The sequence below is a fragment of the Syngnathus floridae genome, chromosome 1, assembly GCF_059516105.1.
Source record: "Syngnathus floridae isolate MCC-2025c chromosome 1, RoL_Sflo_1.0, whole genome shotgun sequence".
NCBI lineage: Eukaryota > Metazoa > Chordata > Actinopteri > Syngnathiformes > Syngnathidae > Syngnathus > Syngnathus floridae.
Genome location: NC_142413.1, coordinates 27,539,441 through 27,560,211, shown reverse-complemented (window position 1 = coordinate 27,560,211; position 20,771 = coordinate 27,539,441). Strand labels below are relative to the sequence as shown.

Sequence of the window (20,771 nt, the reverse complement as noted above, 5' to 3'; positions counted from 1 at the left end):
CAGAGCGGTTAGTGTTTTGGATGAAGCCCTGGGGCCGGCCACGTCCACCGCCTTCAGCTGCAGACTCAGGCTGCCGAGCAGCAGATCGCTGCCCTGAGGGATTCCCAAAGGGCGGGCCTAAACTACCCTGGAAGTGGGGTCAACGCCGCTACTAGCAATCCTCTTCATTGCGTAAGCCACCTCATCACACACTTGCAGTACGCATGACTTAGTTCGTTGCTGGAGGAAGGTAGCACAAAAACAGTTTTGAACTTTGAACGAGTGCTTGTGTGTGTGTGTTGCGGGGCGTTTTCAGTCTCAGGAGGATCGGGACACGCGACGGTTTCATCTGAAAATCGCTGAGCTCAGCGCAGTCATCAGGAAACTGGAGGATCGAAACGCCCTGCTTTCTGAAGAGCGCAATGAACTGGTAATTTATTGACGGCACGCTTGAAGGTTTGCGCTACGTTTGATGCGCGCCATCCAGCGATGCACCCATTGCGCTTGCTTATTAGTTGAGCGGCGCGGCGAGTCGGTTGCCTGGTAGATGTCTTTTATTGGGAGCCAAAGCCACGATTCCGTTCAAACCGATGCAAAAGGAATGGATACGTTCTGGCCCGCGTGTTGTGCGTCTTTCACATCCCGCACTTCATGCTTGCAGCTAAAGCGACTGAGAGAAACAGAAAGCCAGTTTCTGCCACTCCTGTACAAAAACAAACGCCTGAGCAGGAAGAATGAAGAACTCTCGCTGGTGCTGTGTCGCCTTGAAAACAAAGTGCGCTTTGTCACCCAGGAGAACGAGGAGATGGCAAGCTTGGTAAGTCGACGCGGACAACGGCGGCGTGCCAACAGAGTCCACTGCATTTGTGTTCCACAGAGAAGGCCTAGTTCGCTCAATGACCTGGACCGCGGTTGCGGCCAGCAGGACGGTGAAATGGAGTTCCTTCAAGTTGTGGAGCAGCGGCACATCATCGACGACTTGTCCAAGGTCTTCAGGCAGGCGACTCGGTGCACGTACGGCAGCGCCGCGCTCGCTCGCTGTCGCCAGGAAACCTTTTCCGTCCAAAGCTTGGCCGGCGGCCGCCATCCAAAAAATTGGCCCCTTAAATTCCGACCTTTCAAGCAGGAGCATTGTGCGCACGCGTTTGAACACGCTTTAGACTTGTTTTGCCGTTTTCAGCAGCTCAAAGCTCCCGTTTTGTCAGCGCCTTTGCCACTCGCTGTGCGCTGAAAACGACGGACTTGCCCGGCTGCTCAGCCCGTCAACCATGAGCCGCGAGCGCGACGTCATTGTCCGTAGGCAGCTAGTGGCAAAATGCACCCTGTTAGAGTTGCGCTCGCTCCAACTTATTTTGCAAGAACCACACGGGAGACAAGTAAGTTCTTTTGGACACCTGCAGGTGGAGAGTCCATCCGTTGTACGAATGAAGTCTGACTCTCGGCTCCTGCACGAGCATTTTAATTACCGTATTTGCCGGTGTACAGGTCGACTCGGTGTATAAGTCGACCCCCTAAAATTCGACGGAAATTTACGATTTTATGATATATCCTTTGTATAAGTCGAGCTCAATTGTTGCATTATATTAAACTTCAAAATTCAATATGCGAAATTTATTGACGAAATGTGTTCAAATTCCGGGAGGCCGTGCGCATGCGGCTGTTTATAAGCACCGCGGAGGAGATCGCGGCCGGCGAGCTCGCGCACGCCGCCCGGCACCAACGGGAGGCCGGAAATAGCTCCAAGCCGAGCGGATCGGCACTTTATAAGCACCGCGGAGGAGATCGCAGCGCCTCATTGGACTTCCAGCGGCCGGCGAGCTCGCGCACCCGCCCGGCACATCCGGGAGGCCGTGCGCACGAGCCAAGTGGCCGAAAATAGCCCCCGCCGAGCGGATCGGCTGTTTATAAGCACCGCGGAGGTGGTCGCGGCGCCTCATTGGACTTCCAGCGGCCGGCGAGCTCGCGCACCCGCCCGGCACATCCGGGAGGCCGTGCGCACGAGCCAAGTGGCCGAAAATAGCCCCCGCCGAGCGGATCGGCTGTTTATAAGCACCGCGGAGGAGGTCGCGGCGCCTCATTGGACTTCCAGCGGCCGGCGAGCTCGCGCACCCGCCCGGCACATCCGGGAGGCCGTGCGCACGAGCCAAGTGGCCGAAAATAGCCCCCGCCGAGCGGATCGGCTGTTTATAAGCACCGCGGAGGTGGTCACGGCGCCTCATTCGACTTCCAGCGGGCCGCGCACTCGCGCACGCCGCCCGGTTCAAATTTTCTAAGTGCAACGCACAATGAGATGCATGAGAAACGGCCTTGGTTACCATCACATTTGAAGCGATGAATACGAAGTTAAATTTTATGACTCGGTGTATAAGTCGAGGTCGATTTTTTTCGGTCGATTTTGGATCGAAAAAGGTCGACCAATACACCGGCAAATACGGTAAGAGAACCAGGGTGGGTGTAAGAGTGGATTGAATAGAGGAAGCCCTTGACCTCTAGTCAAAACATAGCAAGGGGTGTTTTACGACTTTGTGTAGGAAGGGATAAGCGATAGGGATAAATAAGGGATAAATAATATTATTTATTACAGGTTGCAGTCAAAGTCAAAGCAACATAATGATACGATAAAGATCATCTGGAAAACCCTGACACACCCTGTAGTTGTCACTTTTGGAAAAGACGAGCGTCCCTCCAATCATCGCCGGTGACGTGTTTTTCAGGCTCTAGAGACAGGAGCTCATGTCAGAAATGTCATTGTGAGTCGCGTTTGTTTCTGCGCCGGAGCCGTTCGTTCCCTTTGCATCCAAAGAATCTCAAAGGCGGATTATTTGTGTCGACAGGAGAGAGATTTGCTGCTACGATACCGACGTCGAGAATCTCTGAGGAGGAACAAAGCGTGAGGTCCTGCAAGGTGAGTCTGTTTGTTTGCGGCTGCTTGGTGTTGCGCAAGATGAAATGGCCTTTTTCTCGCTATCATTCCTCTCGTCGATTCATCGTGAGGTGTCGCTTCAGTTTGTTCAGAGAGATGTTTGCTTCCGCGCCCGCAGGTCATCGAAACATTTTACGGCTACGACGAAGACGTGTTGGTGGACTCGGACGGATCGTCCTTGTCTTTTCGCACCGACAGAACCCCCGACACGGAACCCGAAGAGGTAGCCCGCCATTTCTGCCAGCGTATTGGCACCAAACATTCCTCTTAAGCCTGGAATCGGACTCGTCTTTGCGTCGCGGGTGCTTTGTCGCCGGTCTGACTGATTCTGGTACTAGTGCTGTGTTGCATTGGTGTGTGCATGAAGAGGCGGAGCTTCGCTACCGCCAGCTGACGCAAGAATATCAAGCGCTGCAACGAGCCTACGCTCTGCTAGCCCAGACCAGCGAAGGGGACTACGACGCCGAGAAGGAGATCAAGGTGGCGCCCCTTCCCGCAACCCCCGGCCGGGTCGCAGCCTCCCCGTTCTCACCCAGCCTCGGGTGTTCTCTGGTCTGAAAGGAGGAGGAGGAGCCTCCTTTCAGACCAGAGAAAAGCTGATGGTAGAAATGGGTCACTATCAAAGCAAAGTAGCAGATCTGGAGTCAGCGCTGAAGCAACAAGGACAGGTAAGCTCATCAATGAGCACACCTTTTTCTCAGACAAAATAGCTACATTCTTCAGTCACTCATCCGTCTGGCATTACTGGACCAACCCCCCCCCCCCCCCCCCCCCCCCCCGAACGTGGCTGGGAAAATGCGGAGAAAAGCAAATGTCATTTTCCAGTCAACCAAAGAATTTGTGGATGAAAATGACACAACATTCCAAAGCTGTCCACGCGTTTGTCTCTTCTAGAATGTCAAGTGGGTGGAGGAGAAGCAGCTGCTGCGTCAGAGCAATCAGCAGTTGGCCGAAAAGGTGACGGAAAGAAAGGCGCTGGGCGGAGTCGCTTGGCGTCACACCTGTCGGGAAGCCCCGCAGATGAGGTCTGACTGTCTTTTCAGGTCAGGCGGATGGAGGCGGAAGAAGCGCGTCTGAAAGAGCACATCCAGGATATCCGAGACCAAAACGAACTGCTTGAGTTCCGCATCCTGGAGCTGGAGGTGGGAAGACTCGCACAAGCGTGTTGAGGCCAGAGATGTGACGGACGGACGGACGGACGGACGGATGCATGCCTCTGCCTTTCAGGAGAGGGAGTGGCGCTCCCCCGTCTTGAAGTTTCTGCAAGTCCGTTTCCCAGACGGCCTCAGCCCTTTGCAGATCTACTGCGAGGCCGAGGGCGTGAGCGTACGTAAGGCGTCCCTCGCAACCCTAACCTTAACCCGAGGTCCCAGAACACCTTACATTGCTCCTTGCGCCTTTCCCCCGGACATCGTCATCAGTGATCTGATGAAGAAGCTGGACATCCTGGGCTATAACGCCGTAAGTGTATGTCGAACTCCTTATGTTCGCACTCCACGAGACTCGGCGGCTCAAATGTGACTTTTGGAAGGCTTTGCGCTGAAAGAAGCTTGTTGACGCTGTGCCTTTGGGCTCTTGCAGAATCTCACCAACGAGGAGCAGGTGGTCGTGATTCACGCCAGGACCCTTCTCACCCTAGCCGAGAAGGTAACGCGCACGTCCACGCACGCTCTCGCATTCTGCTTATGTGACAGCAGCCTTTCCTCAGTGGTTAGAATACATCAAAGTGACCAAGTCAGCACTTCAACAGAAGATGTTGGACATTGAAAGTGAGAAGGTAGACAGACACGCGACATCAGCCAAGGGGAACTCCGGCAATGTGCCCCAACAATTCTGACCTTGAGCTGTGCTAGGATATGTTCTGCAAGCAGAAGGGCTACCTGGATGAAGAGTTGGACTTCAGGAAGTGTTCCATGGACCAGGCTCATAAGGTAAGCCGCCCTCAAATCTCCCGCCGGACCACTGATGGACGAGGATTGCGGCCCAGAGGATCCTGGAGCTGGAGGCCATGTTGTACGAGGCGCTACCGCAGCGGGACTGCCCCGCCACGGACGGCGAAAAAGCCAGCCACGCTGGCGTGAATGACGTGCTGACGGCGGATCAGAGAGAAGAGCTTAGGAGCGCCGTGGACCAATGGAAGCGAGCCCTGATGTGCGAGTTGAGGGAGCGCGACGCTTGCATCCTCCAAGAGAGAATGGATCTGCTGCACAGCGCGCAACAGGTAAGGGCCCAAAGCCAGCCCGGCACTTACTTGCACGCTTACTGGCTTTTGAATGCCACTTTCCATTTGTCCGTCCTAGAGGAACAAAGAGCTGAAAGAATTCATCGAAGCTCAGAAGAGACAAATCAAACAATTGGAGGAGAAGTTTCTGTTTCTCTTTCTATTCTTCTCCTTGGCCTTCATTCTGTGGCCCTAACACCAGCTGGTGAGTGAGCTCCAGCGGCACCGCACTCGACACCTCCGATACACTGCCAGCCGGTCTCAGACGTTGGCAGACGCTCCGATGCCAACGTATACCCCCCGCCACGGTGACAGAGGCACCGCGTCACACCGGCGCTCATCCAATCAGAAGGCAGGAAAAGCAAATTCACATGCAGGGCACTTTTGAACCAGAAGAGAGCGCCACAAAAAACGGTTGTTGCCCCAAACGCGCACTAAAAAGGGTCAGAATAACAAGAGTCCCACTGGCCAGCCGGGGCCACCCGTCCAGCTGTTTCTTCAGGGGGGAAAAAAATTGGAGTCACCGGTGAGTACATTTTGCATTTAGCTCTGCTTTTCTGCTTCTGTCTTCAAGTGTGTGGCATCCTGCGATCAAAGATTCAGCCAACCCCAAAGCGGTTGACCTCAACGTCCCACCACCATGCCTACCAGAGCAGGTGACGTGATGCTTTGGACATCCTTCCGTCTCAGATGCCCAAAAGTACTCTTTGCCACATCTGCGGCAATACGGTGTCTTTTCAAAGGTGCAAATAAATCCAGCGTGGGCGGAACACGCACGTCTTCGGTTTTTCCCGCTTTGTTTGTGTGACAGCTGTTGTGAAAATTTTATACAAATAAAGTTGTATAGTACAGGTTTGGCCAAGCCGCAACTCCCGAACCGCATGCGGCTCTTTTATGTTCATATCAACATTTGTGTGTGTGTGTGTGTGGGGGGGGTTGTGCGTGTCGGCTTCACTTGAGTTCAATTTGGTATTTTGGTCAAAAGCGCATGTGGTGAAATTCCACAAAGTAGGATGGGCAAACACATTTCTTTAAACTATGAGTGTCAATTGGGCTCTCGAAATGGCAGGGAAAAGATGCACAGCAAAACGAAAATACGTAGATGAACACAGGACGTTTTAATCAGAGTGGGAAAGTTTCTATTTTTTGTTGAACGTGATGGCAAACCATTCTGCCTGATATGTCAGACCTCAGCGCATTTCAAAGATTCAAATCTTCAGCGCCATGCACTTCAGCTCACTCCATGCTAACATTGATCAGGCGTCGAACCCGCAACATCATGCTTAAGAGGTGGCCATGCTAACCAGTGCGCCATTATGTCAACGCATAATAACTGTAAGTCTACTGATCAAAACAGCGGTTACTATATGACGTCGCTACGTCGTGGTCACGTGACGCAGACAAGACGTCAATGGACGTGGGCAGAGTTAACTTGTTTAAAAGGGAGTGGGCAGAAGAAATATTTAATTTATTTAAATCTATTTTGAGTGCACACCATTATGCCAATGCATAACAACTGTAAATCTACTAAACAAAACAGCGGTTGCTATATGACATCTGCCACGTCGTGGTCACGTGACATACGTGACGTCGATGGGCGTAACTTTCGCCGGAATTCAAATCCGCGGGGAGAGTTAACTTGTTTAAAAGAGAGTGGGCAGAAGAATTATTTAATTTATTTAAATCTATTTGGTGTGTGCGCCATTATGTCAATGCATAACAACTGTAAGTCTACTAAACAAAACAGCGGTTGCTATATGACGTCTACCACGTCGTGGTCACGTGACGCGGACGTGACGTCGACGCCTACTTTACATCCCACCGATCACAGGACCCCTCGGCTGCATAACCGTGCCCCCTTCCCAACCAATCGGATTTGCTATACGCGAAAACGACGCCAATGGAAAGAGCTTCCGCCCAAATTTAAATCCGTGGGCGTGGCTCGCAGCAGGAAGTAGGAAAATGGCGGCGATGTTGACAAAGACACAGCGGATGGTAACATACGACTAACAAGAGAAATATTTTTATTTTCTGCTTGCAACTGGACCGTCCAGAGCGTACACGGTAAGTACAACTCATCGTTTTTAAAAAGAAGTACTTTTGTTGCCCTGAAAAGCGAGTGAGCGTGGCGTTTGTGGGGGACGTCGAATTTCGACGATTCTTTCTGGTCAACGGTTGTAAATGATTGTGTTGATTAAAAAAGAAAACTTGATGTAACTCTACTTTTAACTGCCGTTTCAGATAGATTTGGAATTGCATCACATCCAATTTTGCCTAGAGCGTACACGGTAAGTAACACTCGTTGTGTTTAAGGAGATTTACGTTTGTAATAGCAGAAGTGTAGCCGCGTTGCGTTGTACGTGTGAATGTTGGTCCAGGCGAAATGTTAATGTTTAATTTCATTCCTTTAGGTTCCACGGTGTTTGTTGGCTGCAAGTTTTCCACTGCAAGAAGAGGCTCATATCATTGACCAGGAGCGAGCTACAATGGTGAGTAGCCATAACATTTATGTTAAACACTTCCTATTTCATGTCTAACAGTACTTGATTTAACAAATAACCATAAATAAATACAGTGTGGGCACTGAAGTTAACATATGTGATTATACTGCCTAATCTGTCACCGAGTAGATTGTTGCAAAGTAATATAAGATCCAAAGTTGTAATTCAGAATAGTTTTCAAAAGAAGGCCATTAGAATTATATACAAGTCTGATTACCCTGAACAAGCTATTAATTAAATCACAAATTCTTCAATTCAAAGATTTGGTAGATTATCAGACAAATAATGTCTAACAGTAATTGATTTAACACATCACGATAAGTAGATTGAGTGTGGGCACTCTCAAGTTAACATATGTGATTATACTGCCTAATCTGTTACAGAGTATGTTGTTGCCAAGTAATGTAGAATAGATCCAAAGTAGTAATCCAGAATAGTTTTGAAGAGGCCATTAGAATGATAAACAAATCTGATTACCTTGAACATAATAACAAGCTAAGTGTTTAATATGTCCTATGAAGTCAAAATTGGGCACCATCATGTGGTGAAATTTGGAATGGCATCACATCCAATTTTGCCTGGGAACAAACAGATTACATAAATCTTAGTTTTGAATAAGCCACTCCTTCTCAAACAAGTAAACTCTGCCCATTTTGCGCAGTAGATGTTCTGTTAATATCTAGTATTTATACAAAGTCATAATTTAAATTGCTTTCAACCTTCATTCATCGGTTCAACCAACATTACTCGCTCTTATTACCAACTTGTATTGATTTAACTAAGCGTTTAATACTTCCTATCAGGTCTCAAATCGAGATTTGGCAAAATACAATTTCAGCAAATCCAATTTTGCCAGGGAACAAAAATAGATTAAATAAACTAAATAAGTCCTCTTCCCATTAAATAAATCAGAAAAGTCTGTCTTGTAACCAGTCCTCTTCAAACAAGTAAAGTCTGCCCATTTTGTGCCGTAGATTTTGTGTCTATGCCTAGTATTTAAACAAAATCATAATTTAAACGACTTCTTTCCTTCATTCACTTTGGAAATTTGGAATTGCAGCAAATCGAATTTTGCCAGGGAACAAAAATAGATCAATTAAACTAAATAAGTCTTCTTCCCATTAAATAAATTAAAAAAGTCTGTCTTGTAACCAGTCCTTTTCAAACAAGTAAAGTCTGCCCATTTTGTGCCGTCGATTTTGTGTTAATGCCTAGTATTTATACAAAATCATAATTTAAAGGACTTCATTCCTTCATTCACTTTGGAAATTCGGAATTGCAGCACATCAAATTTTGCCTGGGAAGAAAAGTAGATTAAATAAATTTAATAAGTCTTACTACTTCCCATTAAATAAATTAAATACGTCTTACTTGTTCCCACTCCTTTTCAAAACAGTAGTTTAAAACGAGGGCCCTTCACTCAATCTTTAACCTCAACCCCGCACGTTGTGTTGTATCTGTGAATGTTGGTTGTGGCCAAATGATAGTTTTCTTTCATTCGTTTAGGTTCCAAGAAAATTTGATGTAACTCTACTTTTAACTGCCGTTTCAGATAAGCGGCTATTACGTCGCAGTCATGTGCCGCGGATATGACGTAATTGCCCGAACCTCCGCCAAAATTCAAATCTGTTGGCGCGATGGCCGTGAGCCACTGAGCAGCGACGATTATCAACGGAAATATCTTTATTTTCTGCTTGCAACTGGACCGTCTAGAGCATACACGGTAAGTAACACTCATTGTGTTTAAGGAGATTTACGTTTGTAATAGCAGAAGTGTAGCCGCGTTGCGTTGTACGTGTGAAAATTGGTCGAGGCGAAATGTTAATGTTTAATTTCATTCCTTTAGGTTCCACGGTGTTTGTTGGCTGCAAGTTTTCCACTGCAAGAAGAGGCTCGTATCATTGACCAGGAGCGAGCTACAATGGTGAGTAGCCATAACATTTATGTTAAACACTTCCTATTTCATGTGTAACAGTACTTGATTTAACAAATAACCATAAATAAATACAGTGTGGGCACTGAAGTTAACATATGTGATTATACTGCCTAATCTGTCACCGAGTAGATTGTTGCAAAGTAATATAAGATCCAAAGTTGTAATTCAGAATAGTTTTCAAAAGAAGGCCATTAGAATTATATACAAGTCTGATTACCCTGAACATAACAACAAGCTATTAATTAAATCACAAATTCTTCAATTCAAAGATTTGGTAGATTATCAGACAAATAATGTCTGACAGTAATTGATTTAACACATCACGATAAGTAGATTGAGTGTGGGCACTCTCAAGTTAACATATATGATTATACTGCCTAATCTGTTACAGAGTATGTTGTTGCCAAGTAATGTAGAATAGATCCAAAGTAGTAATCCAGAATAGTTTTGAAGAGGCCATTAGAATAATAAACAAATCTGATTACCTTGAACATAATAACAAGCTAAGTGTTTAATATGTCCTATGAAGTCAAAATTGGGCACCATCATGTGGTGAAATTTGGAATTGCATCACATCCAATTTTGCCTGGGAACAAACAGATTAAATAAATCTTAGTTTTGAATAAACCACTCCTTCTCAAACAAGTAAACTCTGCCCATTTTGCGCAGTAGATGTTCTGTTAATATCTAGTATTTATACAAAGTCATAATTTAAATTGCTTTCAACCTTCATTCATCGGTTCAACCAACATTACTCGCTCTTATTACCAACTTGTATTGATTTAACTAAGCGTTTAATACTTCCTATCAGGTCTCAAGGCAAGATTTGGCAAAATACAATTTCAGCAAATCCAATTTTGCCAGGGAACAAAAATAGATTAAATAAACTAAATAAGTCTTCTTCCCATTAAATAAATCAGAAAAGTCTGTCTTGTAACCAGTCCTCTTCAAACAAGTAAAGTCTGCCCATTTTGTGCCGTAGATTTTGTGTCTATGCCTAGTATTTAAACAAAATCATAATTTAAACGACTTCTTTCCTTCATTCACTTTGGAAATTTGGAATTGCAGCAAATCGAATTTTGCCAGGGAACAAAAATAGATCAATTAAACTAAATAAGTCTTCTTCCCATTAAATAAATTAAAAAAGTCTGTCTTGTAACCAGCCCTTTTCAAACAAGTAAAGTCTGCCCATTTTGTGCCGTCGATTTTGTGTTAATGCCTAGTATTTATACAAAATCATAATTTAAAGGACTTCATTCCTTCATTCACTTTGGAAATTTGGAATTGCAGCACATCAAATTTTGCCTGGGAAGAAAAGTAGATTAAATAAATTTAATAAGTCTTACTACTTCCCATTAAATAAATTAAATACGTCTTACTTGTTCCCACTCCTTTTCAAAAAAGTAGTTTAAAACGAGGTCCCTTCACTCAACCTTTAACCCTATTTATTCACCTTCTAGGCTAAGTGTTAAAGGCTAAGTGTTAAAGGCTAAGTGTTAAAGGCTAAGTGTTAAAGGCTAAGTGTTAGAGGCTAAGTGCCAGAGGCTAGGCGCCAGAGGCGAGTTTTTGTGGGCTGAAGTTTTAGTGGGGTTAGTGTGAATACAATCCAAAAGAATACAACAGAATACAATACAATAGAATATAATACATAGATTAAATTCAATAGCTCTTACTACTTCCCATTAAATAAATTAAATACGTCTTACTTGTTCCCAATCCTTTTCAAAAAAGTAGTTTAAAACGAGGGCCCTTCACTCAACCTTTAACCTCAACCCCGCACGTCACATTGTGTTGTATCTGTGAATGTTGGTTGTGGCCAAATGATAGTTTTCTTTCATTCGTTTAGGTTCCACGGTGTTTGTTGGCTATGTTTTCCACTGTCAGAAGGATGAAAATACAAAGTACAACGCTTGGACGTGGGCGAAGACGTCACCGGTGAGTCCTTCCTTCCTATTTATTTACCTTCTAGATGCTAGAGGCTAAGTGTTAGAGGCTAAGTGTTAGAGGCTAAGTGTTAAAGGCAACACAATACGAACAACAAAACACAATACGAACAACTCAACACAATATGAACAACACAATACGAACAACACAACACAATACGAACAACACAACACAATACGAACAACACAACACAATACGAAGACCACAACACAATACGAACAACACAACACATTACGAACAACACAACACAATACGAACAACACAACGATACTGCACTGAACAACACGATACCGCACTGAGAAACACGATACCGCACTGAACAACACGATACCGCACTGAACAACACCATGCCGCACTGAACACCATGCCACACTGAACAACACCATCCCGCACTGAACAACACCATGCCGCACTAAATAACACCATGCCGCACTGAACAACACCATGCCTCACTGAACGACACCATGCCGCACTGAAAGACACCATGCCGCACTGAACGACACCATGCCGCACTGAAAGACACCATCCCGCACTGAACACCATGCCGCACTGAACAACACCATCCTGCACTGAACAACACCATCCCGCACTGAACAACACCATGCCGCACTGAACAACATTATGCCGCACTGAACATTATGCCGCACTGAACAACACCATGCCGCACTGAACAACACCATGCCGCACTGAACAACATTATGCCGCACTGAACAACACCATGCCGCACTGAACAACACCATTACGCACTGAACAACACCATGCCGCACTGAACAACACCATGCCGCACTGAACAACATTATGCCGCACTGAACAACACCATGCCGCACTGAACAACACCATCCTGCACTGAACAACACCATTCCGCATTGAACACCATGCCGCACTGAACAACACCATCCCGCACTGAACAACACCATCCCGCACTGAACAACACCATGCCGCACTGAAAAACATTATGCCGCACTGAACAACATTATGCCGCACTGAACAACACCATGCCGCACTGAACAACACCATGCCGCACTGAACAACACCATGCCGCACTGAACAACATTATAACGCACTGAACAACACCATCCCGCACTGAACAACACCATGCCGCACTAAACAACATTATGCCGCACTGAACAACATTATGCCGAAATGAACAACACCATGCCGCACTGAACAACACCATGCCGCACTGAACAACTCCATGCCGCACTGAACAACACCATGCCGCACTGAACAACACCATCCCGCACTGAACAACACCATGCCGCATTGAACAACACCATGCCGCACTGAACAACACCATGCTGCACTGAACAACATTATGCTGCACTGAACAACACGATCCTGCATTGAACAACACCATGCCGCACTGAACAACACCATCCTGCACTGAACAACACCATCCTGCACTGAACAACACCACCCAGCACTGAACAACACGATCCCGCATTGAACAACACCATCCCGCACTGAACAACACCATGCCGCACTGAACAACACCATTCCGCACTGAACAACACCATGCCGCACTGAACAACACCATGCCGCACTGAACAACACCATGCCGCACTGAACAACATTATGCCGCACTGAACAACACCATGCCGCACTGAACAACACCATCCCGCACTGAACAACACCATGCCGCATTGAACAACACCATGCCGCACTGAACAACACCATCCTGCACTGAACAACACCATCCCGCACTGAACAACACCATGCCGCATTGAACAACACCATGCCGCACTGAACAACACCATCCCGCACTGAACAGCACCATGCCGCACTGAACAACATTATGGCGCACTGGACAACATTATGCCGCACTGAACAACACCATCCTGCACTGAACAACACCATCCCGCACTGAACAACACCATGCCGCATTGAACAACACCATCCTGCACTGAACAACACCATCCTGCACTGAACAACACCATGCCGCACTGAACAACACCATGCCGCACTGAACAACACCATGCCGCACTGAACAACACCATGCCGCACTGAACAACATTATGCCGCACTGAACAACATTATGTCGCACTGAACAACACCATGCCGCACTGAACAACACCATGCTGCACTGAACAACATTATGCCGCACTGAAAAACACCATGCCGCACTGAACAACACCATCCCGCACTGAACACCATGCCGCATTGAACAACACCATGCCGCACTGAACAACACCATGCTGCACTGAACAACATTATGCTGCACTGAACAACACGATCCTGCATTGAACAACACCATGCCGCACTGAACAACACCATCCTGCACTGAACAACACCATCCTGCACTGAACAACACCACCCCGCACTGAACAACACCATGCCGCACTGAACAACACCATGCCGCACTGAACAACACCATTCCGCACTGAACAACACCATGCCGCACTGAACAACACCATGCCGCACTGAACAACACCATGCCGCACTGAAAAACATTATGCCGCACTGAACAACACCATGCCGCACTGAACAACACCATCCCGAACTGAACAACACCATGCCGCATTGAACAACACCATGCCGCACTGAACAACACCATCCCGCACTGAACAACACCATGCCGCACTGAACAACATTATGGCGCACTGGACAACACTATGCCGCACTGAACAACACCATGCCGCACTGAACAACACCATGCCGCACTGAACAACACCATGCCGCACTGAACAACACCATGCCGCACTGAACAACACTATGCCGCACTGAACAACACCATGCCACACTGAACAACACCATGCCGCACTGAACAACACGATCCCGCATTGAACAACACCATTCCGCACTGAACAACACCATGCCGCACTGAACAACATTACGCTGCACTGAACAACACCATGCCGCACTGAACAACACCATCCCGCACTGAACAACACCATGCCGCACTGAACAACACCATGCCGCACTGAACAACACCATCCTGCACTGAACAACACCATCCCGCACTGAACAACACCATGCCGCATTGAACAACACCATGCCGCATTGAACAACACCATCCTGCACTGAACAACACCATGCCGCACTGAACAACACCATGCCGCACTGAACAACACCATGCCGCACTGAACAACATTATGCCGCACTGAACAACATTATGCCGCACTAAACAACATTATGTCGCACTGAACAACACCATGCCGCACTGAACAACACCATGCTGCACTGAACAACATTATGCCGCACTGAACAATACGATCCCGCATTGAACAACACCATCCCGCAGCGAACACCATGCCGCACTGAACAACACCATGCCGCACTGAACAACACCATGCTGCACTGAACAACATTATGCTGCACTGAACAACACGATCCTGCATTGAACAACACCATGCCGCACTGAACAACACCATCCTGCACTGAACACCTTTCCACACTGAACAACACCATGCCGCACTGAACAACATTATGCCGCACTGAACAACACCATGCCGCACTGAACAACACCATGCCGCACTGAACAACACCATGCCGCACTGAACAACACCATGCCGCAATGAACAACACCATCCCGCACTGAACAACACCATGCCGCATTCAACAACACCATGCCGCACTGAACAACACCATCCCGCACTGAACAACACCACCCCGCACTGAACAACACGATCCTGCATTGAACAACACCATCCCCGACTGAACAACACCATGCCGCACTGAACAACACCATTCCGCACTGAACAACACCATGCCGCACTGAACAACACCATCTTGCACTGAACAACACCATCCTGCACTGAACAACACCATCCCGCACTGAACAACACCATGCCGCACTGAACAACATTATGCCGCACTGAACAACACCATGCCGCACTGAACAACACCATGCCGCACTGAACAACACCATGCCGCACTGAACAACACCATGCCGCACTGAACAACACCATGCCGCACTGAACAACATTATGCCGCACTGAACAACACCATGCCGCACTGAACAACACCATCCCGCACTGAACAACACCATGCCGCATTGAACAACACCATGCCGCACTGAACAACACCATCCTGCACTGAACAACACCATCCCGCACTGAACAACACCATGCCGCATTGAACAACACCATGCCGCACTGAACAACACCATCCCGCACTGAACAGCACCATGCCGCACTGAACAACATTATGGCGCACTGGACAACATTATGCCGCACTGAACAACACCATCCTGCACTGAACAACACCATCCCGCACTGAACAACACCATGCCGCATTGAACAACACCATCCTGCACTGAACAACACCATCCTGCACTGAACAACACCATGCCGCACTGAACAACACCATGCCGCACTGAACAACACCATGCCGCACTGAACAACACCATGCCGCACTGAACAACATTATGCCGCACTGAACAACATTATGTCGCACTGAACAACACCATGCCGCACTGAACAACACCATGCTGCACTGAACAACATTATGCCGCACTGAAAAACACCATGCCGCACTGAACAACACCATCCCGCACTGAACACCATGCCGCATTGAACAACACCATGCCGCACTGAACAACACCATGCTGCACTGAACAACATTATGCTGCACTGAACAACACGATCCTGCATTGAACAACACCATGCCGCACTGAACAACACCATCCTGCACTGAACAACACCATCCTGCACTGAACAACACCACCCCGCACTGAACAACACGATCCCGCATTGAACAACACCATCCCGCACTGAACAACACCATGCCGCACTGAACAACACCATTCCGCACTGAACAACACCATGCCGCACTGAACAACACCATGCCGCACTGAACAACACCATGCCGCACTGAACAACACCATCCTGCACTGAACAACACCATCCCGAACTGAACAACACCATGCCGCATTGAACAACACCATGCCGCACTGAACAACACCATCCCGCACTGAACAACACCATGCCGCACTGAACAACATTATGGCGCACTGGACAACACTATGCCGCACTGAACAACACCATGCCGCACTGAACAACACCATGCCGCACTGAACAACACCATGCCGCACTGAACAACACCATGCCGCACTGAACAACACTATGCCGCACTGAACAACACCATGCCACACTGAACAACACCATGCCGCACTGAACAACACGATCCCGCATTGAACAACACCATTCCGCACTGAACAACACCATGCCGCACTGAACAACATTACGCTGCACTGAACAACACCATGCCGCACTGAACAACACCATCCCGCACTGAACAACACCATGCCGCACTGAACAACACCATGCCGCACTGAACAACACCATCCTGCACTGAACAACACCATCCCGCACTGAACAACACCATGCCGCATTGAACAACACCATGCCGCATTGAACAACACCATCCTGCACTGAACAACACCATGCCGCACTGAACAACACCATGCCGCACTGAACAACACCATGCCGCACTGAACAACATTATGCCGCACTGAACAACATTATGCCGCACTAAACAACATTATGTCGCACTGAACAACACCATGCCGCACTGAACAACACCATGCTGCACTGAACAACATTATGCCGCACTGAACAATACGATCCCGCATTGAACAACACCATCCCGCAGCGAACACCATGCCGCACTGAACAACACCATGCCGCACTGAACAACACCATGCTGCACTGAACAACATTATGCTGCACTGAACAACACGATCCTGCATTGAACAACACCATGCCGCACTGAACAACACCATCCTGCACTGAACACCTTTCCACACTGAACAACACCATGCCGCACTGAACAACATTATGCCGCACTGAACAACACCATGCCGCACTGAACAACACCATGCCGCACTGAACAACACCATGCCGCACTGAACAACACCATGCCGCAATGAACAACACCATCCCGCACTGAACAACACCATGCCGCATTCAACAACACCATGCCGCACTGAACAACACCATCCCGCACTGAACAACACCACCCCGCACTGAACAACACGATCCTGCATTGAACAACACCATCCCCGACTGAACAACACCATGCCGCACTGAACAACACCATTCCGCACTGAACAACACCATGCCGCACTGAACAACACCATCTTGCACTGAACAACACCATCCTGCACTGAACAACACCATCCCGCACTGAACAACACCATGCCGCACTGAACAACATTATGCCGCACTGAACAACACCATGCCGCACTGAACAACACCATGCCGCACTGAACAACATTATGCCGCACTGAACAACATTATGCCGCACTGAACAACATTATGCCGCACTGAACAACACCATGCCGCACTGAACAACACCATGCCGCACTGAACAACACCATGCCGCACTGAACAACACGACGTCGCACTGAACAACACGACGCCGCACAGAACAACACGACGCCGCACAGAATAACACAATACCGCACAGAACAACACAATACCGCACAAACAGTTTTAGATAATATTACGTCGCAGTCATGTGACGCGGACATGACGTCAATAGGCGGAACTCACGGCAAAATTATAATCCGTGGGCGTGGCTTGCAACAGGAAGTAGGAAAGCGGCAATTCTGGCAAACAAGACACAGCGGTTAGTAACACGATGACTAACAAGGCAAATATTTTTGTTTTCAGCTTGCAACTTGACCGTCTAGAGCGTACAAGGTAATTACAACTGGTTTTTTTTAGCCCTGAAAAGCGAGGGAGTGTGGCGTTTGGGAGGAATGTCGAACTCGGCGTCTGCTTCCAGCCACAGACGCCAAATTTCGACGATTATTTCGACTGGTCAACGGTTGTAAATTATTGCGTTGACTAAAAACTTTATTTAACTCTACTCTTAACTTTGCCGTTTCAGATATGCGGGTATTACACCGCGGAAATGACGTCAATAGGCTGAACTCTCGCCAAAATTCAAATCTGTGGGCGCACTGGCCTTGAGCGAGACACCGGATACAAACACGACGATTATCAACAGAAATATCTTTATTTTCTGCTTGCCAGTGGACCGTCTAGAGCGTACACGGTAAGTACAACTCATTGTGTTTAAAAAGATTTACGTTTGTGTAGTTTGCGTTGCGTTGTATCTGTGAATGTTGGTTGAGGCTAAATGTTAATGTTTAATTTCATTCCTTTAGGTTCCACGGTGTTTGTTGGCTGTATGTTTTCCACTGCAAGAAGAGGCTCGTATCATTGACCAGCAGGAGCTACAATGGTGAGTACCCCTTTCGTCTTCCATTTATGTTAAACACTTCCTATTTCATGTCTAACAGTACTCGATTTAACAAATAACCATAAATAAATACAGTGTGGGCAGTCAAGTTAACATATGTGATTATCCTGCCTAATATGTTTATCACAAATATGTCACTAATCACTAATATGTTTATTTGTTTATCACAACACCTTTGGACCTTCAGCAATCGATTATTTCCCTTCATCTACATAGAGACAGAACGATGGTGTCTTAAACATCTCATTCATTTCACCAAATAACTTCACGCAGGTGGATAACGGCCGTCTCGGTCACGCTATGTTGCGTGATGCAGTTTTGAGGAACCAAATGCATTTATTCAATGAATAAGTCAAGCTAGTTCTATGTTTATGATGTTGTAAGTTACGGTACCGATTGAAGTTGAGTTCGAAGCCAGTGGAAAACAGCGCTGCGTTTGTGCTCTCCAGGTACAAATGTTGTGATCTCTGACTGACGACCGGGCGAGACTCGAGTAAGAGATGTCCAAACGAGCTCCGGCAGGGCGGGCCAAGGCGGAGCGAACGGACGCCCTTCAGGCCGCCAATGACGAGCTGAGAACCAAACTGATGGACGTCCAGTTGGAACTTCAGCAGGAGAAGAACAAGGTGAAAACCTCAACAGACAGACACTGCCTGCCTCCCTGCCTGCCTCCCTGCCTGCCTCCCTCCCTCCCTCCCTCCCTCCCTCCCTCCCTCCCTCCCTCCCAGTTTTCCCGATGTAGATTAGACATGCGTGTGCCATGACTGTGTCAGCCTACATCAACAAATGCACCGAGGACGTCAGCACCACTAAGAATATCATCACCCGGGGCAACCAACGACCCTGGATGACTGAGGAGGTACGTCAAACGCTACGAGCGCGGAACTCTGCCTTCAAGTCTGGCGACAAGGAGACACTGAGGACAGCGAGAGCCAACTTGAACCGTGCCATCAGGATAGCGAAGATAGACCGCAGTCGAAAATTTCAGGATCGTTTCCACGACGTCAAAAACATCAGGAGTATGTGGCAAGGCATACGGGCGATTACAGACTACAACTCACTCTCCCCCCCCCCCGGTGGGTGTAGTTGATGCTGACTTTCTAAATGGTAGATGGTAGAATGCCGCACTGAACAACATTATGCTGCACTGAACAACACGATCCTGCATTGAACAACACCATGCCGCACTGAACAACACCATCCTGCACTGAACAACACCATCCCGCACTGAACAACACCATGCCGCATTGAACAACACCATCCTGCACTGAACAACACCATCCTGCACTGAACACCATGCCGCACTGAACAACACCATGCCGCACTGAACAACACCATGCCGCACTGAACAACACCATGCCGCACTGAACAACATTATGCCGCACTGAACAACATTATGACGCACTGAACAACACCATGCCGCACTGAACAACACCATGCTGCACTGAACAACATTATGCCGCACTGAAAAACACCATGCCGCACTGAACAACACCATCCCGCACTGAACAACACCATGCCGCATTGAACAACACCATGCCGCACTGAACAACACCATGCTGCACTGAACAACATTATGCTGCACTGAACAACACGATCCTGCATTGAACAACACCATGCCGCACTGAACAACACCATCCTGCACTGAACAACACCATCCTGCACTGAACAACACCACCCAGCACTGAACAACACGATCCCGCATTGAACAACACCATCCCGCACTGAACAACACCATGCCGCACTGAACAACACCATTCCGCACTGAACAACACCATGCCGCACTGAACAACACCATGCCGCACTGAACAACACCATGCCGCACTGAACAACATTATGCCGCACTGAACAACACCATGCCGCACTGAACAACACCATCCCGCACTGAACAACACCATGCCGCATTGAACAACACCATGCCGCACTGAACAACACCATCCTGCACTGAACAACACCATCCCGCACTGAACAACACCATGCCGCATTGAACAACACCATGCCGCACTGAACAACACCATCCCGCACTGAACAGCACCATGCCGCACTGAACAACATTAT

The 20,771-nt window shown here is 47.9% G+C and overlaps 2 protein-coding genes across 10 annotated transcripts in view; both read left to right on the top strand.

Moving 5' to 3' along the window:
- Positions 1-3,024: 3,024 nt before the first annotated feature.
- LOC148404772 (janus kinase and microtubule-interacting protein 3-like) lies at positions 3,025-20,500 on the top strand. The gene is made up of 18 exons (XM_088392683.1): positions 3,025-3,125; positions 3,270-3,382; positions 3,464-3,570; positions 3,797-3,859; positions 3,946-4,044; positions 4,130-4,369; positions 4,484-4,549; positions 4,611-4,679; positions 4,756-4,833; positions 4,890-5,123; positions 7,365-7,411; positions 7,535-7,612; positions 11,407-11,495; positions 18,119-18,148; positions 18,339-18,506; positions 18,619-18,695; positions 19,163-19,339; positions 19,487-20,500. The coding sequence occupies exons 3-13, from the start codon at positions 3,502-3,504 to the stop codon at positions 11,450-11,452; spliced, it is 1,089 nt and encodes a 362-aa protein (XP_088248809.1). The 5' UTR covers positions 3,025-3,125; positions 3,270-3,382; positions 3,464-3,501; the 3' UTR covers positions 11,453-11,495; positions 18,119-18,148; positions 18,339-18,506; positions 18,619-18,695; positions 19,163-19,339; positions 19,487-20,500.
- The window catches only part of LOC148404767 (janus kinase and microtubule-interacting protein 3-like), a 105,552-nt gene continuing 91,671 nt past the window's right edge, over positions 6,891-20,771 (top strand). For 6 of the 9 annotated variants that reach the window (XM_088392480.1, XM_088392372.1, XM_088392352.1 and 3 more), the window contains exons 1-3: positions 6,891-7,187; positions 9,177-9,347; positions 9,471-9,548. The gene's annotated coding sequence lies outside the window, so the exon portion shown is untranslated. The remainder of the gene's footprint in view (positions 7,188-9,176; positions 9,348-9,470; positions 9,549-20,771) is intronic. The other 3 variants (XM_088392378.1, XM_088392361.1, XM_088392507.1) reach the window with 2 other exon arrangements.

Coding starts and splice junctions, on each gene's coding strand:
- LOC148404772 (XM_088392683.1), top strand. CDS start 3,502: ATGGTAGAAATGGGTCACTATCAAAGCAAAGTAGCAGATCTGGAGTCA. Junction 4,550..4,610: donor TTCTCACCCTAGCCGAGAAG/GTAACGCGCACG, acceptor GCCTTTCCTCAG/TGGTTAGAATACATCAAAGT. Junction 5,124..7,364: donor TGCTGCACAGCGCGCAACAG/GTAAGGGCCCAA, acceptor CTGCCGTTTCAG/ATAGATTTGGAATTGCATCA.